This window comes from Camelus dromedarius, chromosome 2 (assembly GCF_036321535.1).
Source record: "Camelus dromedarius isolate mCamDro1 chromosome 2, mCamDro1.pat, whole genome shotgun sequence".
NCBI classification, from domain to species: domain Eukaryota; kingdom Metazoa; phylum Chordata; class Mammalia; order Artiodactyla; family Camelidae; genus Camelus; species Camelus dromedarius.
The window spans coordinates 82,111,814-82,133,975 of record NC_087437.1 but is presented as its reverse complement, the minus strand read 5'-3'; the positions used below and the strand labels follow the sequence as shown (position 1 = coordinate 82,133,975).

The 22,162-nt window shown below is 40.1% G+C and overlaps 1 protein-coding gene across 3 annotated transcripts in view; it reads left to right on the top strand.

The window, feature by feature from the left end:
• The window catches only part of COL8A1 (collagen type VIII alpha 1 chain), a 146,216-nt gene extending 124,359 nt beyond the window's left edge, over positions 1-21,857 (top strand). For 2 of the 3 annotated variants that reach the window (XM_064496100.1, XM_010978481.3), the window contains exons 3-4: positions 13,480-13,810; positions 17,193-21,857. In XM_064496100.1, the coding sequence (XP_064352170.1) occupies positions 13,483-13,810; positions 17,193-19,102 (2,238 nt within the window). In that variant the 5' untranslated portion in view covers positions 13,480-13,482 and the 3' untranslated portion in view covers positions 19,103-21,857. The remainder of the gene's footprint in view (positions 1-13,479; positions 13,811-17,192) is intronic. The other variant, XM_010978482.3, reaches the window with a different exon arrangement.
• The last annotated feature ends 305 nt before the right edge of the window (positions 21,858-22,162 follow it).

Here is a 22,162-nt window from a genome sequence, read left to right as displayed (position 1 = left end):
AACCAGCTCCCAGAATTCATGACCATTGTTCAAAATAAAATACCCTTTAAATTTGCTTCATTTGGGGTAAAATTAATATTTTCTGTTTAAATAAGTGCTGTGGCTAAAAAAAGTTGGGGATTTCTTTGGTATTTTGGACTTGAGGTTACGATTTGCACTAACTACAACAGAAGCATATATTGAATGGAGTCTGTGTTTCTTCAGATACAAAACTCAACATAGTTTTGAGTTAAGCAAGGGTCTGTGGTCGGGGGAGGAGGACATGAATCTTTCAGACACAAGGCTTGTAATACGGTAAACATTAAAGAGATGTTAACTATAGCAATACTATTATTATTCCTCAAGTCCCTGAAAATGGCATGAAAAACCAGCATCTAAAAGCTTCTAAAAAAAAGTGACTGTATGCTGATTATTTTTCTGAACTAAAAGCTTATAGTTATTATTACCCATGACTTTTACTTCCTTCAACAGTGAGATATAGCCCAAGTCCCTCAGCAGCTCCCACGAGGCCAACCTGCTGGTGTCACTGCCTAGAAGCCTCCTTAGTTCTCTGAATTTCAAAGCCAAAGCCCTTGTGGCCAGTACAAAACCAGGCTGCAGAGCAGCCGGGTCACTGAGGAAAGGGGAACAGGAAGGGACCCAGCTTTTGAACTCATGCTCACGTGTGACAAGCAGGTGGGCACAGGCTGCACTGAGAGATGGGCACCCAAATCCCGCACTTGTTATCTGCTTGTCAGGAACTATCTGTACCTTACCTGTGTTCGGTACCTCAGACAAGGGTACGATTGGTCAGCATCATTTCACAACATTTCACAAAAATCGTTAACTTTCAAACTCTTCAAAAACGAGACTGCAATAAAGTCAAGTATGGTGGAATATGTGCTCACAATCCCCTCTGCTGCTCTTGCTCCTCCTCCCTCTCCCCTCCCCTCCCCCCTACTCCTTCTGGAAACAATAGCTAACACCTACCTACGCAGTGCTTACTATGTCTAAGCACTGTTCTAAGCATCTTACTTGAATTAATTCCCTTTTATCCTCAAAAATGTCATGAGACAGATAATGTTATCATCCCCAATTTTTCCTGAGGAAATGGAAACACAGAGAGGTTAAGTCACTTGCCTAAGATCACGGAGCTACTAAGTGAGAGGATTTAATTCAGGTGGGTTAGCTCAGAGTTGACCATTAGCTTAACCATTATCCCCAACAGCTGCTTTTTAACTGTTTCAGCTGCCAATGTCTGTTTCTAAATAATACCTTTCACTTCCGTCCTTACTCTGCTCAACTATTCCCACTTATTCTTCGAACTTTTGTTCTGACATTTTATGTCTGACCAACCCTACCACCAACACACCTCTTCCAGATTAAAATCTTTTTTGTCTTTATTGAAGCATTTATACCAGATTAAGATTTAACTTTCAACAGTTGACTAGGAACTTCTTGAGAACAGGTCTTTGTTTTTCACTTATTTTTATACATCTTCAGCCACTAACCTAGTAGTGCCTAAGAATTCAAAATAAAATTGTTGAATTTAATAATTAAACTCATCAACTGACACAGTGAAGAGAAACGAAGCCAGGAGTTAGAAATTCAATCAAATAAAAGCATGGGAACCACCCCCCTACAATGTTTTAGAAGAAGAGAGGTGTTAGAAACCACCTGGTACAAAGGTACCCAGCAGCCTAAATGTTGGATTCTGCCTGCGGAGGCATTTTTTTCCCATACCAGACACTATTAAAAAAAAAAAAAAGGATCAGCCCAAAATTTCAAAATGAAGAGGTTTCACAAAATGTCCTAACTTGTGGCTTTTCTTGAAAAATTGGAAAACCTGCCCAACCAGGTTCACAAGAGGGTGGTTCAACAACCAACCCCTTGGATGGGGCAGTGCTCCCAATTCACTGCAAACTCCGGCTGCCAACTCCTCTCACCCCTCCATCTCCCTGCTTCCGCCAGGTAGTTGGGCTCCCTCTTGCTATGATTTACTCCCTACATTTTACAGTTAGGAAGAAGAGGCCCTGAAAAGTCCACAAGTGTTATCATGACAGAGGAGTGGCTACACCCCAAGTCTCTCATCTCCAATTCAGTTTCCTACTCACACTCTAAGTCCGAAGAAATAACATTTGTGAAGCCTGGTGATCAGTGCAATTCCATGTTTTTTTGGTGAATTCTTTGTGCCTTGTAGCAAGTTTTGCTCATTAAAAGAAAAGTCTCTTCTATACTCCCAGCTTCCTTAACTTTGGTATCTCTAAGAACTGGCATTTATTACATAATTCTTTGTCCTTTCCTTTCTCCACTTCCATTTTCTCTGAAAAATGATCGGTGGATTAACTGTGAAAACCTTATGATTTTCCTCCCAGACAGCACATCCATCTCTTTCTCCCTCAAAATAAATTCCACCCCTGAAAGAAACAGAACTTCCAATACCCAGATAGCTGTGGTTTGGTTGCTTTCAGTTCTCTGCCTGTGTTCAAAGGGCAGGATGTTACCACGCAGGCTAATTATCTAGATGGAGCTGTGGTTGAGAAGTGGTGGATTTTAGAGACTGCCTTCTCTGTGGCTGACAATTTATCACAACTTGGCGTTTTAGGCTTAGCCTCAGCTTGAGAGCAAAAAATTTTTTTTTTATTTCAATTCATTTTTGGGAACAGTCCTGTGGAACGATCTCTGCTACTCTTGTACCGCGCAACAGGGAAAGAACAAATTCACATTTTTACTGACCAAGAAATTGTCGAGATTTTTTTAGTTCTTTTATAATTCAGAAATTTCCAGGGGCACAGATTGCAACTTTAGTAGGCTCGCTGTTCAGACTGGAGATCAGCCATATGAGTGTGTGTGGGCAGGGTGGGAGGAGGGCAGCAATTTTGGAAGAAATGCATTAATTATTTTTATTTCCAAGGGCTGTTGATTTTTTTTAATGTTTTGCCCATGTGTGATAGCAACTCTATAGCTTGACTTTTAATATTAAGTCATTCAAGGTTATGTGGCTCAAAGTCATCTTAGTTAAATAAAACTTCAACAATTGAATCCCCCAAATCACCAGCTTAAACGTGAAAAATAGTCAACAATTGGCTGCCTCGTGCCCTCTACCTCTTGCATTTCAACCCACAAAGACATATATGTACCCATACAGTCATTGAACTAATAAATATTTTAGTATTATGAAAGATGGAAAAGGCTAGGATTTGTTCCTTGGTTCAGGGATTTTTTGTTTGTTTCACAGTTTCCTATAAAAATACCAAAATGAACGGTCTACTGCCGTAACAGCCAGCTAATAAAAGGGAAATGCTAACACGGCAAGTCGGCTTGCTTGCTTAATCTTCTGGGTATACTGATAGAGCAAGTACTAAGTGCCAATCAGAACGGGGCAGAGAAAAGAGACCTTCCTGTGCTTTTCAGTCCCTCCTTGCCACTGTCCTAGGAAAACATGGGGAGAAACATCCCTGCTGGCAGAGGGCTCCCTCTCCTCCTGGCTCAGGGCCAGGAGCTGAGCCTGCCGAACTTCATAGTCCAACTTACTCAACTTTCAGAACTTTCAGCAGAACTTTTAATGATAAGGAATACACTAACTCATTTGAGTTTCACCTCATCTCTCAACCTTTCTTGGGTAAGAGTCTGAGCAATAGCAAAGCATCTAGAAGACATGCAGAATTACAGAAAAGGAGAAAAGGCAAGAGCTTCTAAGATGAAAGCCTTCATCAGGAAAAGCTGGAGTTCATACACAGGCCAGCTCCTCCTCACCATCCCTCCTCCCACATCTAGAGGCTGCCTAGGACCCCAGGTTCTTTGAGCTCAGGACCTGGGTGAAGGTCATTCAGGAAACAAGTTATGTGCTTTTGTGTTTTTGCTTCACTTGACTTAAACTTTCTAGTCTCTGCAACCTAAGATATTTTGAAAATGAGTACAATTTTATCATTTTACTTTATTCAACTCATTAATGTTATTTACAAAGGACAACTTCTACCAGAACTACCAAGTTTCAACTATGCATATGACAAGGGCATTCCTGAGTTTTGTCTGGTTGAAATTCATTGGTAATCCCATTGGTCTGCACAAGAGCTCAGGATGAAATAAAAGTGTTTGCAGTGAACATATGTTCCATGAAATTTGTATTTTATTCTTTTCTTCCAGTGTCGTTGAGAGATAATTGACATTCAGCACTGTATAAGTTCAAAGTGTACGGCATAATGATTTGACTTACATACATCATGAAGTGATTACCACAATAAGCTTAGTGAACATCCATCAATGTAGATACAAAATAAAAGAAAAAGGAAAACTTTTTTTCCTTGTGATCAGAACTCTTAGGGCACTCTTAATGACTATCATATATAACATACAGCAGTACTAATTATATTTCTCATGTTGTACATTACATCCCTAGTACTGATTTATCTTATAACTGGAAGTTTGTACTTCTATGTTCATGATATTTGTATTTTGCTACATTATAGTTATATAGTTACATTAATTATTAATGTAGTTATATAAAAACTACATTATAGTTATTTGCTCTAAGTAAATATTTTTACAATATCCAACTCAATGGATTACATTAAATGAGACTTCCCTACACGTCTCTTCCTTGCAAAGTCCTGAAAACACCTTAATTTCACATCGTGTTATTTACATAAGCTGTTGTGCAGAGAAGGCAGAAGGAATTTACCTTGCTGAACGTCACTAGGCCCATGGAATGGGAGGACCTTATTCTTGGGAAGCCCTCATCTTTGCCTGCTTTACTATAAAGCTGCCTCTAAATTTTGAATCTTCAATTTCTGTTGCAAAATGAATATTGTAGCTCCTAAAAACATGAGTAAGTCACACTTAATCACTACTTCTCCTTCTCAAAATGCAGACTTTATATTCATTTGTCATTCCTACCACAGGAGGCATACATACTATTTGCTGAATGACTGGGAGAAAATTGAGCTTATACATTGAAGGTTTTATCACTTGTAGCCACTTTGTAAGGATTTCTCAGCAAGCTTCCATTTTCAGTCAATCTTTGAATATGGTTTAAAAAAAAAAACTTTTAAATCACCTTTTGTCTCTAAACATTATTTCTTACTTCGGTTCTTCCTTTGGTTTCTGGTCAAGTACAGCTTATTTCATCAGAGGTATACATGAGGGCATGGGGGGCTGTTCAAACCCTTCTTGCTTCATCTCCACCTATAAGAAAGGACAGCGAGATACTGAAAAGTAACTGGAAGTGGGAGGTGACATCCAAAGGATTTAATTCATGAAATTATTTGGTCTGAAGTGTGGATTTGTTATTGGTGTCCACAGCTACCATAGTATTTTAGAGCAAGAGGGGAACTTGAAGTCATCTAGCCAATGTCCCCATTCTGCAAGTGAGAAAATACGCCCACTCAGGGTAGGTGACTTGCTTAGTTTAGGTCAGAACTAGAATTTAGAGGCTCTATGCTTTGCAAACATATGATATCTTCATAGTATGGGAAGAAAAGCTAAACAAAACAAAAAAAGGATTCTGCTTTAGAACTTTCTCTTTTAGGGGTTCTCCCAAGTGTTTTATAAACCCTTTGGCAGCTGACATGATTCCAGTTAGAGAAACAAAAGGAGTTAACTGCAGACTTCAAGTATGTGAACTATTATTTTAAGGAAAATATTCTCCAGATGTTTCCCACCTCCTCTGAGAATAGAAAAGAGGAAATGTGCTTAAAAATCAGCAAGAAAGATTCAGATTAGATATTAGGAAATGTAGGTCTGTGAAATCCTGCGATCAGTTACCGGAGAATATTGTGAAATCTCCTCTTCTGGAGAACTTTTGGAATGTGGTGGTTGGCCATCTGTTTCAGAGGGGTTATGTGGGTGGCCCATTTCTAGAGCTGGGGACACAACCTAATTGACATCTCAAGTTCTGTAGGTCCCATGAGGTCGTGCTCTGCCTGTAGCTAGTATGTGGGGTTGTTGGCTACTCACTGTAACTATAGCAGAATTCAGGATTCATGAATGAGGCATAAAATTCAAACTCTGTTTTAGATTTATATCAGCCCTAATAGGTGTAACTGGGCAGACTGACTACAATTAATGAATGCTTATTGGATGGTCTTGCCCACTGCCTTCATTGAATTGATTGATCAACATCTGAGAGTTTAATTTCTTTATACTCCTTCTCAGCACATTCATTATGACTTCATTAACACCTTGACTTCATTAACAACTCCCAAGTGTGTGTCCTTAGTCCAAAAAGCAAAAAGTAAGAGATCCAGTCCAGGATCTCATCTGACATAACAGAGAAATTCTTTATTTCAACTAAAAAGGCAGCCTTGGGATTTGGAGGACAAGATGGAAAAAAGAGACAGTAAAGTCAGATCTGTACCTTGTTACCTACTGTATTGATGACATCTCCTAAAAGTAATCAAATAAGGATTTGAAATTTCTAACTTACAATGTAACAATCTTGAATTTCAGTGAAATGATCAATTATAAAAATACAGAATGTGGCGATATCATTTGAAAGAGTTTGGTGTTAAAAAAATGATAAGACCTAGTAAGTAGACATAGGGGTAATGATATAATGTATTTGAAGTATGTTCATGGTACTGGCATAAAGTAAGTGCTCAAAAACATGGCTAATGTTTTTATAGTTTTGATGTTTATTGTCTCTCCTCTTCTGGACATCCTCTAGTTCTGGTTTTCTCATATGCACTCACTGATTTTGCCTAGTGCCAATCTGGAACAGCACTGAACCATTTTTCTACCTAACCCCCAAAAATCCATTTCCAAAAAAAGAATTAGGTTTTCTGAAGATTTCCTCAGAAGAATCAGGGTTTCTTCATCTCTGAGGAGATGAAGGAGAGAATTTACAATACATGTCCTATCATAAATACAAAAAGCCCATCTGAAATGACTTTTTCCTTTCCCGGCTACTTCTCAGCTGGAGATGTCCTTTTCTCTGATTCTTGCCATGCAGCAATTAACTTTGCTCACACTTAATCTCCAGAATCACCCCGAAAGCCAAATTTTTATAGCCTCTATTATTTAGAGTTGCTTCTAACATCCTTTAAAGCCCAGGTGCCAGCTCATCCCAGCACAGAAGGCTCAGTTTTTCCAGTAAAATGGGTTTTAAAGAGCATCACTTCAACTTCCTTACCCACAACACCTGCTTTGTTTTTCTCCATATCATCCAACACTTCACACATTTATGTTTTTGTTTAATTTGTGTCCCCTTCAAAGCATAATTCTCAAAATGTTAAAAACACAATTCTCATTTATGAGTGAACATGTCAAAGTTTTACTTAACATGGTGACAAAGTCAATTGGAAATAAAATATTAAAAATCTGGGTGTTCCATTAGAATGAACAGATAAAAAAGTATGCTGAGATAATGCTAAATTTGATGCAAAACTGGTTAATGTTCTGAAGGGCAATAAAACCATAACCTGAGTGGGGTTAATCAACATAGTTTACAGAGTTGTTAAGGGCTGTAATATTAATAAATTAGGCAACAAAGTTCACATTCCTAGTTTGCTGACCCTAAGGTAGGCTTATTTGCATGACAATAAAAGACCCTGTGACTATTCATCTTTTGCTTTAGACAATTTTGAGATATATTTCTCAATGCCCTTTCCCCACTGCCACTAAAGTAAGCTACAAGTGCACTGCCATTAGTGAATCAGAAAAGGTGAGTCTTCCCTACCTGCTGCTCAGATAATAAAAATAGCAACAAAAGTTGCACAAGAAGCTATAAGCTGTCTTACCCATTTTTCCATTATTATAAACATTCAAGTAGGAAATATGAGGGCCTTTGATCAACAACTGTTGAAGGAAGGATTCTAAGTGGGGAAGGAGGCTGGATTAGATATTTTCTAAAGCCCCTATAAATGCTAAAAATTTTGACTGTGAGGCTTCATCAATAAATATTGAGAAAGTCAAAAGAATATCACACATGTTCCTTGTTCTCAACATGCTAACGATCATGTTGAGGTTTAATGGACCCCCAAAAAGGGGGAAAAAAACCATAAGGTTGATTAGAAGTTCATTTAACTTTGTGTTGAACTTTCAATAGGACTAGCAAAAAAATGATGGCTGGGAGGGTAGGGAAGATTTTACAGAGGAGGTAGGCATGTAGTTGGTCTAGAGGAATGGTAGCTGTTATGGGCCGAGTTGTGTCCCCCGCAAAATCTTATGTTGAAGTCCTAATTCCCAGCACTTCAGAATGTGACTGAATTTGGAGATAGGATCGTTAAAGAGGTAATAAGTTAAAATGAGGTCACTAGGGTAGGCCCTCATCCAGTATGACTGGTGTCCTCATGAGAAGAGGAGATTAGGACACAGACACATAGGGAAGACCCTGTGAAGATTCAGAGTGTAGACAGCCGTCTACAGGCCAAGGAGAGAGCCCAAGAAGAAACTCACCCTGCCAACACTTTTATCTTGGACTTCTAGCCTCCAGAATTGTGAGGAAATAAATTTCTGTTGTTTGAGCCACCCAGCCTGAGGGACTTTGTTATTGCAACCCTAGCAAACCAATACAGTAGGGGTGAAATCTGGAGAGAGATTAAAAAAGAAGAGTCCTCCAGAAAAAAAGAATACCATAAATAAAGAGGTCAAAATGAGGACTGGCCTAGATGAGGAATAAATTTTTTGTTTTGCAACAGAGGTTTATAGTAGTGAACAGTGCATACAGCTCCCACTGTAACTAATAAGATTCCCTTTTTTCAGTATTGTGTCTTAATAGCAATAAACCTCTCAACCTTTACACCTCTAACCAAAATTTACTTCCTCACAGATGTTCCCCTCTCTTCCAAAACAGCATTTTCCATCCCAAGCCATTCTCAAATCAAACCCTTTCCCCTGCTTTGCTTTCTTCATAGCACTAAGTCTGAAATTATAAAATTTATTTTTAACTTGATGATTGCATGTCTCCCCACACTAGAACGAGAGTTCAACAAGACCAGGGACTCACTTCTCTAATTCACCACTCTCCCTCCAATAACCCAGAACAGTTTGTAGCAATTAGTAGGTGCTTCGTAGACATCTATATCCAGTGAATGGACTGCCCTGAGAAATGCAATCAGTCAGGAGAGAATTTTGTTTCAGAGGCATGGAAAAGCCAAGAAGATAATTATGGTGAATGTTGGAGTGGTAAGATTCTCCTTTCCCTTGCTTCAGGTGTGGTGAATCTCAAGCCCTGAGAAACTACAAACCTTGTGCAAGGGGGCAAGTAAGGCACACAGAGGAGGGCTGCCCGGGAGCAGATGAGAGAGGCTTGGCCACACCACATACAACATGGACACACATGCACACACATACACAAACACAGACATCCTGTATTAGCCCCTTGTGAAAGGGAAAGTTGGATTTAGGGCAAGGATCGAAGGTTTAAATACTTAAACATTCTTTTGGACAGCAAGCCAAAATCTCATGAGGATCAATGTACAAATAAAATGCTGAGGAGCGTCTAAAATAATATATATCAAGTTGTTCTGTTATATACATTACAGGTCACGTGAGGAAACTGAAACTCTCTGTAGCCCTGCCCAAATACAGGGAACCATTTAGGTCAGTTCAAAACGATGAGGGCTGGCGACCCTGACACCAGAATGAATTATTGCCGTGGTTCATCTGTTCCTTCTTGCCATTTTTAACAAGCACATTTTAATGGCCATTATTGTTTTATTCATGTTAGGTTTATCATTATTGCAGTTAACCTCACATTTACTTTGGCTCATATCCTTCTTTGAAAGTCTTTGACATTTCAGTTGGTTTTGATTTGTCTTTTTGGTCACACTCCATTAATAATAAGTTAAATCTGAATGGTGCTTTTCAGCTGACACGTTTGCAGTATCATCTGTGCCCTTGAACAGCGCTGTGAGGGAGGCAGAGATTATAGTTTCTATTTTAGAGGTAAGGAGACTGAGGCTCAGTGGAGACAAGGGACTTGCCCAAGGTCATGGACGTGGAGAATGGCAGAGTTACAGCTCAACTCCTGAACTTGTGGCTTCTTCTTCCCATATGACAGGACACCCATCACTAAGCTGGCCTCACTGGCAAAGATCCAGGGTCCACACACATTATGTATGTTTATGTTCCTGTGTACCTAAGTGTGCAGACACACACAACCAGTTATCAAAGACAAAATTAAAAAAAAAAACCAAAACCATCAAATAGTGCTCGCAGCATTATTGTGTTCTCTAGCCTCAGAAAAAGAAAAAAGAGGCAGGAAAACTTACTACCACCATTTCCTCCCAGCAGGAATTCTGAGGCTGCTTTTCCCCGCCAGGTGTTTGTATAGCATTACATAAATCCAATGTTCTTTTGAGTGATTTGGGGAGAACCACCGCACCACTTTGACCACCAAAAAGATCCTCAGAGACAAGAGGGAAATGAGTAAGGATAAGTCAAGTGGTAAATTCTAACCAGGGCCCCTGTATAAACATTCAAGCTAAAACTGAACGAAGTTTAGTCAAGTAAAGAACCAGAGAAACGGCAGACGGCCGACCAAAGGAGGCGGTTTTCAGGAGAGAAAGGCCAGGCCTATGAGAGGAAATAATTGTAGTAGAGCCGAGTCCCACTGGGCCTTTGGTATGCGGCTGGTCTTCTTCCAGGCATTTCGCCTCCTTCCCGTTTTCCAGGATTTCGTTAGATTGTCCTGGTTTGAAGAGTATTAACTATAATCCAGCACATCCACTGAATTGATAGAAGGGTGAAGGACTAAGCATGCGAGCTTATTATTAAAGATGTCACCCTAAGGTTAGGCTTTAATAATTCAACTCATTAATCCCCAAAGGTAGAATTCAGTCCCAGGCTACACATGACAAGATATCACCATGCATTTCTAGTATGGATTACCAGGTCAGCTCTCAGGTGAGTGCCTTAGACACTGCTTGTTAGAGCCAGATGGGACTTAGAGAGCAACTGAGTCGGGTCTAACACATGAAGGAGTTGAAGGGATCTACTCAAATACACAAAACTAAGCTGAGAAAGAAGGTCTCAAGTTCCGATCTTCTGAATGGAAAAAAAGGAATAGTGGTGCATAATTTGTGTCTTAAATGGGTGTGTATTCTATGTGCATATTCATAGAATATCCCTGGGAAAATATGAGGGAAATGGGAAATGTTGTTGCTTCGAAGAGAAGGGATTTTAGATACTAAAGAATGGAAGTGGGAGGGAAATTTACTTTTCCCCCATATCCTTTGCTGCTCATCCATAGTTTACACATCTGTCACTCCTACTGAAAAAGTATAAGCTCCTTGAGCGCAGGACCCATGGACCATATTATGTTCATCTTTGTAATCCCTGAGCAGGTGCACTAATGGGTCTGGTAAGTACTCAGTAAATCACTATTGAGTACTTACAACAAATAGATCATTATTGAATACTTACAACAGATGTTCTTTTTCTATCTAAAATAAATTTGATTATTGAGTATAAATCAGTATTAATTTTGTGGCTCTTTCCAAATGGTTTATAACAATTAATTATTCTTATAAGGACATAAAGTAACCACTTTCTATCTCTTCCCATTTAGAGTACACTTGAAACAGTTCTTGAAGACTCTTCTGATTTATGAAATGGAGAAAGTTTTATAAATCTTATTTATGAAATAGAGAAAGTCCTATTTTCCTGACAGATGTTTGATTTTTCTTCCCAAAGGGGGAAAAATGATAAGTTAGTATATTTAGAAAACTTATAATGCAATTAATTTCATAGTGGAGATTCTTATTAAATATTTTCTTAGGTGCTTTTTATTAACCAGTTCTTCTGTAGCCTGTTCACTCTTGGCATTATTCTTGAATAGGATGTTGCAAAGTCAATGTACATTTTCTAAGAAGTGGAAAACTATGATCCACAATTAAGTAAGGCAGAAGCAAAGAAAACAGACTCTCAAGAGAACGGAAATTCAATTATTTGTAGACAGAAATTTATTCAGAGTTTTGCAGAAGACATTTATATTAAATATTGTGAGAAACCTGCACTTTCGCTTGTTCTCTTTCACCTACCCCCTCTCTCCCCATCTCGCTCTATTTCCCTCCCTTCTTCCCTCCCTCTCCAGCATTATGATGACAGTCTACTTTGGATTCGGATTAAGTCCTTTCATAGCATATAAGAGCCTTGTATGTGGTGTTAGTACCAGAGAGTAACTGAGCGGACTTTGATGTGTACCACACTTGCCCTCTAGTGGGGATCTGTGATCCATGCAGCTCCCTGGGCTGTTTGGTCGTCAGCCCTGGGCATTTCCAAATAGACGTTTTTTCAAGATGGTTTTTATAAACAGATAAGTCTCATTTATATTTATTTTATTAGTTGCTAATTTGCAAACGATTCTGTTAAAAGGCTCAAAAACAGTTTATTCTTGTGAGTACTTACACATCTTTATCTTATTTATACAACTAATTTGCTTTGTAAACTCCTTTCTTTCATAATACAAAGATAAACTTAATGGACCCAGATCCAATTAGCCAAATTCTAAACAAATGACTTCATAGTATTTAATTAAAAGAAGTAAATGGCATCCCTGTATGTGCTTAATTATCAGGGTGATTTTTTTGAATGACATTTTGGGACTGTCACATGAAGTACCTTTTTACCAATTCAGAAGAGTTTTTCTGTTTTTATTGTTGTTATTGTTTGCTCTTTCAACTTTACACTTGTTTTTGACCACACCAAAGCAGCCGAAGGGCATGTGACATATGAAAACTTTCTGCCCCTGGCATAAAGACTATAAATTATTAACTGTTTCCATTTAGAATAGAATTTTGGCACTAGCTAACAAAGCCTGACTTGCTGCCAAGTTTGCTTCCTTTTGGAGAATCTATTCTGTTAGGATTAAATTTAGTGCAAATGTGTGGCACCCCAAATAACAGTGATTTAAAGAAGATAAATCTCTCTTGCATAAACAAATTCCAAACTTAAAGATTAATATATGGCGCCTCCAAGTTCAACCAAGGCTTAGATTTCTTCTAGTACGTTGCTCTACCATCCTCAATGCACAACTTTCACTTCATGGCCCATGGTGTCTGGTCCATTTCCTGTCCAATATATCCACATTCCAGCCAGCAGGAAGGAGGAAGAGAAAGAACATGCCCACTCCTCTTTAGGATCCTTCTAAATAATGGAAAGTTGTACCCGTTACAGCTACATCCAATTGGCCAGAACTTTGTCACATGGCCACATCTAGCTGAAATGTCTTCATTCTAGGCTTGCTCTGTTCCAGCAGAAATTCAGGGGTTGCAACACAATGAGAGAGGGCAGAATTTACATTCAGGGACAACTAGCAGTCCGTCCCGTAGCTTACAATCCCACCAATTGCCTTCATTGGACAGAGCCTACTCTTGCCTGGTTTTCATCTCTTTGTTTTCTATTGAAAAATAACACATTCCTTTCCATTTGTCTTCTGCTCATGAAGTTCTGCTGATACAGACTCTGTTTCCTTTTCTTTTTCCTTCCTTCTTTCTCTTGGTAAACCCCGGTCACTTGCCTGCTGGTTTTCACCGTGTTGGTGCATGCTTTCCTCCATAGGTGATGGCTGTGCCGCCGGCGCCTCTGAAGCTGCTGGGGGTGCTGCTCATCATTTCCCTGGGCTCCGTCAGGCTCACCCAAGCTGGTGCCTACTATGGAATCAAGCCGCTGCCACCTCAAATCCCTCCTCAGATCCCACCGCAAATTCCACAGTACCAGCCCCTGGGCCAGCAAGTACCTCATATGCCTCTGGTCAAAGATGGCCTTAACGTGGGCAAGGAGCTGCCCCACATGCAGTACGGCAAGGAGTATCCACATCTACCCCAATATATGAAGGAAATTCAGCCGGCGCCAAGAATGGGCAAGGAAGCAGCACCTAAGAAAGGCAAAGGTAACGTCATACTCTGGTGTTGTTATAAAACAGCAGCTTTCCAAAATCCTAAACTATGAGATTGGGGTGGTGGTGCTAAATCTTATTTTATTTTAGCGTGTGTGACTGACATTCATGAAATGCCTACTATATTCAAAACTCTATCCCTTAGTAGTGATGATTACCCAGTAATATGAATGTACTCCATGCCACTAAATTATATGCTTAAAAATGATGGAAATGTTAAATTTTGTTATGTGTATTTCACCACAATAAAAAGATCAAAATAAAAGAATAATAAATTCAAGGGAGGTGGGTTTAGCTCTATGGTAAAGTGCATGCTTAGCAAATTCATGAGGTCCTGGGTTTAATCCCCAGTACCTCCATTAAAAAGAAAAAAAGAAAAAAAATACATAAAAAAAACTCTACCCTTGAAAAGTTCAAGCCTTAAAGAAAACTATAATTTGGAAAGACACATGTACCCCAATGTTCATAGCAACACTATTCACAATAGCCAAGACATGGAAATAAACTAAATGTCCATCAACAGATGAATATGTAGTATATATATACAATGGAATATTACTCAGCCATATAAAGAATGAAATAATGCCATTTGCAACAACATGGATGGACTTAGAGATTATTTATTAAGTGAAGTAAGTCAGACAGAGAAAGACAAATATCATATGATATCACTAATATATGGAATACAAAAATCCTATTTACAACCCAAAACCAGACTCACAGACATAGAAAACAAACTATGGTTACCAAAGGGGAAAGGGCAGGATGGGATAAATTAAGGGTTGGGGATTAACAGACACATATTACTATATATAAAATAAACAACAAGGACCTACTGTATTGCACAGGGAACTATATTCAATTTCTTATAACATCATATTGGAAAAGAATCTGAAAAGGAAAAAAATATATATGTATAACTGAATCATGCTGTACACCTGAAACTATCATTGTAAACTGACTACACTTCAATAAAAAATTAGAATTTAAAAAATAAAAATAGAAAACATTAATTAAATGTAAAATTTTTTAAAAAGAATATCATATGAAAGCATTTTGCAAACTAGATGCCAGATAAATGTTTTTAAGACTGTTCTAATTGAATTGCTATATATGTCTCTCAATAATTGACAGAGGAACCTGTAGAGTACAGGCTGCATCTAGAGATGGTAACTGAAACTCTCTCCATTACTTTCTAGGCATATTCATCAGTTATTCAACACCTGCAAAGTGCCTATCACTGTGAGAGACACTTTCTTAAAAATTCAGTTGGTTTATCTGGCATTCTAGGAAACCCAGCATTTGTAGGAAAGGAACTGCATCAGAGTAGCAATCCCGCTGAGGACATAGAAATCATTCCCACTGATTCTGGCAAAAGGAGGAAGCTCTACCTCTGGGGAACTACTGGGTTTGGTGCTAAGAGGCCTGGATGCCTACAGGCCAAAAGTGAGACACACCTAGCCATTTAACCTCTCTGAAAGTACATTTCTTCATCTATAAAGTAAGATAATTGAGAGAATCAATGACATAAGGGAAGTAAAAGTACTAAATAAATGCTAAAGCACCATAAGAACTTTGAGTTGCTACAGCTGGTCGTTCAACAAACCCTAAGTAAGAACAGAGTATCTTCCAGGCACATGCTAGACACCAGGATTCCTGCTGAATAAGATGTGACCCTGCCAAATGCTCTCTTGATATAGGAGCTACACAATTCCTGCTTAGAAACAGCACACCTTAATAGTACCATAGAATACCTATTAGCATAAAAGAAGTATTCACAGTTCTCTTTAGCAGGTGATATTCCACTTAAGGGATTATCTTGGCCATTTGTTTTCCTTCCTTTCTTTCTTTCCTTCTTTTTTTTTTTTTTAACTTTTTTTTTATTGAGTAATAGTCATTTTACAATGTTGTGTCAAATTTCAGTGTAGAGCACAATTTTTCAGTTATACATGAACCTTCCTTTCTTGAATGGCCTGCCTGGCTTTTGGCAATTCCTGTATTTATTCAGATGGGTACCACACTGCAATTGGGGAATTTGGAAAAAATGAATCCTATGGTTCTATTCTGTTCTCTAACAGTAGCTCAGTGAAAGATACAATGGTCAGGGTTAAAAGGCAACTGCTGGTTAAAATAAGACTTTGGGACCATAGATTTTCTTGCTTTATGTCATTCATTACTCCCAGTAGCATGGAATATCCAGAGCTGTATTTCTCTGCAAGGCACAGCATAATCATTACAATAACATGTGCTTTGTATTTTAATAACCGTTCAAGAAAGCATAAGGCCTTTCACATCTATTATCTAATCTTGTAGTGTGGGTGTATTATTTTTGCTGTACAGATAGGCAAACCGAGACACTGAAGGTGACCCACTAAAGTGAGACATTTAATTGACCAGTCAAGATCTCATTTCAAGGCAGGAGGAGAAGTTGAGCTTCCTGCTCCTAATCCCAGCTCAATTTCTTATCCATACTGCTTATCACCCTAAAATAACTTATTCACATCTCCTATTTGAAAAACCAAATTTGTAAATGAGAAATAACCTATTAAAGAATTAATATTTGAGGCTTAGGAAATCCTACAGTATATTAAAGAAATAAAGTCATCTATTTGACTCTAGAGGACAGATGTAGAAGATGTTATTAAGCCACATACAAAATAAAATGCTTCTGTTCTTCCCTGAATCCACATGATAATGACCTTCATCCTCTACATCACATTGTATTTCAGCACAAGAGGAAATATTATTTTGTCATAAATTATATTTAGAAAATCAAGGACATGGAAAATGCAGTCTAACATTAAAAATAGAAAAAATAAAAATGAATAACGACTCCAACATTGTTTAAAATACACACACTATATATTTTTCATTTTTAGTATATATTATATATATGTGTGTGTGTACAACATATATATACCTAGAACACATGAGATGGAAATACATATAAATGTTAAGCTATTATCTCTGAGTAGTGGGTTTATAGGCAACTTTGACTTTTCTTTATCCTTTTTTGAATTCTTTATTGTGAACATACCACATTATCTCCAAGTTTTGTATTAGAGAAAAATGTTTATTACTTTTTAGCTCTTTTACTTAACCAGCGCTGATAGAAACAGCTGCAGATACTAGTTCTCAAAACAGTATCTCAAATATGATGAAGAAATTACCAGCTGATTGTCCATGAAGTACTGATAACAGACAGTCCTGAAACCTGAACACATCATTCCTAGTTTTTCCTCTCGTTAAGTGATAGACAAATGTGTCGGAACTAAATAATGATTGAAATGAAGTGAAATACAATCAGTATTAATCTCTCTCCCTCTCTCTTTTCCTCTCTTCCTGCCTCCCTCTTTCTCTCTTTCCTGTTTCCCAGTAGAAATACCATTAGCCAGTTTACGAGGGGAGCAAGGTCCCCGTGGAGAGCCTGGCCCAAGAGGACCACCTGGGCCCCCTGGTTTACCAGGTCATGGGATACCTGGAATCAAAGGAAAACCAGGGCCACAGGGATATCCAGGAATTGGAAAGCCAGGTATGCCTGGAATGCCAGGAAAGCCAGGAGCCATGGGAATGCCTGGGGCAAAAGGCGAAATTGGACCCAAAGGGGAGATTGGGCCTATGGGGATCCCAGGACCGCAAGGCCCTCCAGGGCCTCACGGACTTCCTGGTATTGGGAAGCCAGGTGGGCCAGGGTTACCAGGGCAACCAGGTGCCAAGGGTGAGCGAGGACCTAAAGGACCACCAGGACCTCCAGGCCTTCAGGGTCCTAAAGGAGAGAAGGGCTTTGGGATGCCAGGTTTGCCAGGCCTGAAGGGTCCTCCAGGGATGCACGGCCCTCCTGGCCCTGTCGGACTTCCAGGAGTGGGCAAACCAGGAGTGACAGGCTTCCCTGGGCCCCAGGGCCCCCTGGGAAAGCCAGGCCCTCCAGGCGAACCTGGGCCACAAGGCCCTATTGGGGTCCCAGGAGTTCAAGGACCTCCTGGGATGCCCGGAGTTGGAAAACCAGGCCAGGACGGGATCCCAGGCCAGCCAGGATTTCCAGGTGGCAAAGGGGAGCAAGGACTGCCAGGGCTGCCAGGACCCCCAGGCCTTCCGGGGATTGGGAAACCAGGCTTCCCAGGACCCAAAGGTGACAGAGGTGTAGGGGGTGTTCCTGGGGCTCTGGGGCCAAGAGGAGAGAAAGGACCAGTAGGTGCCCCTGGAATGGGGGGTCCTCCAGGAGAGCCAGGCCTGCCTGGAATCCCAGGTCCCATGGGCCCTCCAGGTGCAATTGGTTTTCCAGGACCCAAAGGAGAAGGTGGGATTGTGGGGCCACAGGGGCCACCAGGTCCCAAGGGTGAGCCAGGGCTTCAAGGCTTCCCAGGAAAGCCAGGTTTCCTTGGTGAAGTGGGGCCCCCGGGCATGAGGGGTTTGCCAGGTCCCATAGGGCCCAAGGGGGAAGCTGGGCACAAAGGTTTGCCAGGGCTCCCCGGTGCTCCAGGGCTGCTTGGACCGAAGGGAGAACCAGGAATCCCGGGGGCTCAGGGTTTGCAGGGCCCTCCAGGCATCCCAGGGATTGCAGGACCGAGTGGTCCCATTGGACCACCTGGAATTCCAGGCCCCAAAGGGGAACCGGGCCTCCCAGGCCCCCCTGGGTTCCCTGGAGTAGGGAAGCCTGGAGTAGCAGGACTACATGGCCCCCCAGGGAAGCCTGGTGCCCTTGGTCCCCAAGGCCAGCCTGGCCTTCCAGGGCCCCCAGGCCCTCCCGGCCCCCCAGGCCTCCCAGCTGTGATGCCCCCAACACCACCACCCCATGGAGAGTATCTGCCTGATATGGGGCTGGGAATTGATGGAGTGAAACCCCCCCACGCCTATGGGGCTAAGAAAGGCAAGAACGGAGGGCCAGCCTACGAGATGCCTGCATTTACTGCTGAGCTGACTGCACCTTTCCCACCTGTGGGGGCCCCCGTGAAGTTTGACAAACTGCTCTATAACGGCAGACAGAACTACAACCCACAGACGGGCATCTTCACCTGCGAGGTCCCCGGGGTCTACTACTTTGCATACCATGTTCACTGCAAGGGGGGCAACGTGTGGGTTGCTCTGTTCAAGAACAACGAGCCCATGATGTACACGTACGATGAGTACAAGAAGGGCTTTCTGGACCAGGCGTCCGGGAGTGCGGTGCTGCTGCTTCGGCCCGGAGACCGCGTGTTCCTCCAGATGCCCTCTGAACAGGCTGCGGGACTGTATGCTGGGCAGTACGTCCATTCCTCTTTTTCAGGATATTTATTGTATCCCATGTAAAAAAGAAAAAAGAGAGAGATATAATAGAAGAAAAGAAAATGATGCACCAAAACATCCAAATGAAAAACATAATTGCTTCAAAACATTTATATAGTTGGAAAGTTATATTTAAGTGAAAATTTGAACCATCATGTACAAATAAAAACTAAGATGCATGTTTAGTGCTCTGCACAGCAGCTTGTCATTGAAAATGATGGGATAGATTTTATGTATCAAGTACTGACACTTGTGTTGTACCCACTGGAATCATATTAGCTGTTGTATGTTATGTGCTTCCATGATAACCTGCTTATTCAGATCAAAGTATTTCAGTATGAAGGATTATAGCTAATGAAAGTCACTCACTCATATTGTTTACTTCAAAATATTTATAAATATGGCTTAAAGAAATGTCAATGATAACAATTACATACCGTATTTACTTGCATAATTTCCTCTGTATTTGTCCAGATATTTTGTCACAGAATGTGGGGAGGAGTTCTGCAATGTTACCCACCCCCCCAGTAAGAGGGGGACCAGGATCCAGGAACCAGGGTAGGGCTTTAGTCCAAGGCATATTTCTCCCCTGTCTGAGGCTGTGTCTTTTAGCAACGAGTCCTATTCACAATTGCGTGTCTGGTGTCCCTAGAAGAACAAGAGAACCAATCAACTGTAGTGTATTTACTAGTGCTTTCTCTCTGACTAGAACTGGAGAGACACTTCTGTGGGACCTAAGACAGTGCTCCTAAAGGAGCTAGCAAATCAGCTGGGAGGCATGAGCAATAATTAACTGATTTATTCCTCAAGGGTTCTTTTTGCTTGTTTTTTTTTCCTGTGATTTTTATTTTTTCTTCTTCCCTCCATGTAATTTCCATTATGGCCCAACTAATATAAACACCTGGAAGTCATAAGAAAAAAATAACCCTCTCCCCCCATAACTTTCCAGTTTTGTGGAATGTTCACTATCAATAGCAGTTATTGTGTTTATATGCATATAATGCTCCCCTTCCTCTGCCTACACACTCAAATGATGACGATGAGGTTTCATCCATGAAGGGGATATCAATACTTCTTAGTAGCCGTTGAACTTTGAAGAAATTTCCCTGTATAGTACCTATGCAAACCAGTGTGTTGTCTGATGTTCCAAAGTGAACTTCCCAAATCCAAGCCATCCTTTATTTGGGGAAGGGCAAGGGGGAGTTTCAGAATTACATAGAAAAATAATTTTATTTTGAAAAATAATTTCTGAACTTTTAAATTAAAAAATAGATGTACTACTTCCTGCTGTAGGTACTAAAATTGCAGGAAAAGAACTGTTTCTTTAGAAGTAACCTGTGGAAGAGCTATCTGGAATGTCAAAGGGCAATGACGGCCCATGCTTTTTATGTCACCCCGTACTAAGTATAGGAGTCAATACGAGTTTATAGGAGTCAATACGAGTCAATACGAGTAAATACGAGTTTAAAGTGAAAAATAAATATTTTTCCAGGTTTTCACTTAAGTATATACTAACTGCTTCGCACATTCAAATCTGGTCTCAGAAACGAAGCATCTCAGGTCGGCTAAGAGTCTGCTGCTGACGCTGTAAGCCACTGAGGGGAAATAATGTGGGGCTCTGGTGGTGGAATCTTGTATCTCTTTCTAAAAATTAAGAGTGAGGAAATGAGGGGATAGGTACAGATGGGAAAATACACAAATAAATACGGTATAAACACACATGGAATTGTGTCTATGTTAAATCTGAATCATTTTTAAGCATCAAGAAAATTCTCCTCAGCCTAATATCTCTTTTTCCCGTATGGTATACCAGCGCCATTATGTCTCCACTTCTTAAACAGAGAAATTAGTTCATCACCACACAGTTTCTTCATGGCTAACTCTATGTCAAGCTTTTCCCAGTAAAAAGATGTCCCACCTAACCTTCGTTTTCAAAGTAGACAGCATGGATGTAGTCAAATATCCTTTGGGTTGGTCTTAAGGATGCTGGTTTAGGGCTGATGACTACGGGGGTCACATGGATCCACTGGGCTCCGACTGCTGAATAGCTGCATTGAAATGGCTTGGAAGCAAGTCATATCAGCTGATTTGTAAAACTGTATTTATCTGTACATGTATGGGCTTTTTATTTCCACCAAGAGAGAAAGTACCTCTTGAGTTAAAACCAAACTTCACTTTCAAATACCTTCCAACTTATTTATTAGTTGTTACTCAATTGCCTTTGTGTGTGTGTGTGTGTGCGTGTATTATCAGGCATATGCTTCTAACTTTTAGATAGGGGAGGAGCAAAATATATGCCAGATTCTGTGTATTCTACAATGGTGCTAATCTCAGAGCTAAATGAATTACTCCATTTAATTTAAAAAAGAGTTTTAAATAATTATGTATCTGTGTTGCCCTTTTGAGTGTTGCACATCATGTTAACACATTTAGTGTAAAAGCAGATGAAACAATCACATGTTCTAAAGCCTAGGGATACTGCTACAATCCCTATTTTATTCAAAATTAACTAGAACTTTTCCATGTGAAACGGACCAAACTGGCAATATTGTTATTTAAATACAGAGTTTTAATGCAGTATGACATCCCACAGGGGAAAAGAATGTCCACAGTGGGTGACTGTTCTCAAATATTTCACAGAATACCAAGAACAGTGAACAGACTGGTAACTTTTTTGAGTTTCCACGATAGATTTGAGACTTGTCAATAGCAAATCATTTTTGTATTTAAATATTTGTACTGATTTGGAAAAAAGTCTTATTAAATACCTTTAAAAGTACGTTTCTCATCTTGTTCATATCACTCAGCTAACTCTGTTTGAACGTCATAACTTTTTATCCCCCAAGGTGTTTATTAGCTGCTAAAACAGAGACCTAAATCCCAGCTTAACCAGAACGAGTATTGATCTTTGACATACCAGCTTCAAGCATAAACAGGCTAGATTTCATTTGGTAGCTTCAGCCAGGGCCGCAGGTTCCTTCTACTTTGTTACTTTTTCACCCTGAGGTGTGGCTCTCATCTCCAAGGTCCAGGATAGCTAACCATCACAGCCACATTCCAGCCAGTGGGAAGGAGAAAAAAATC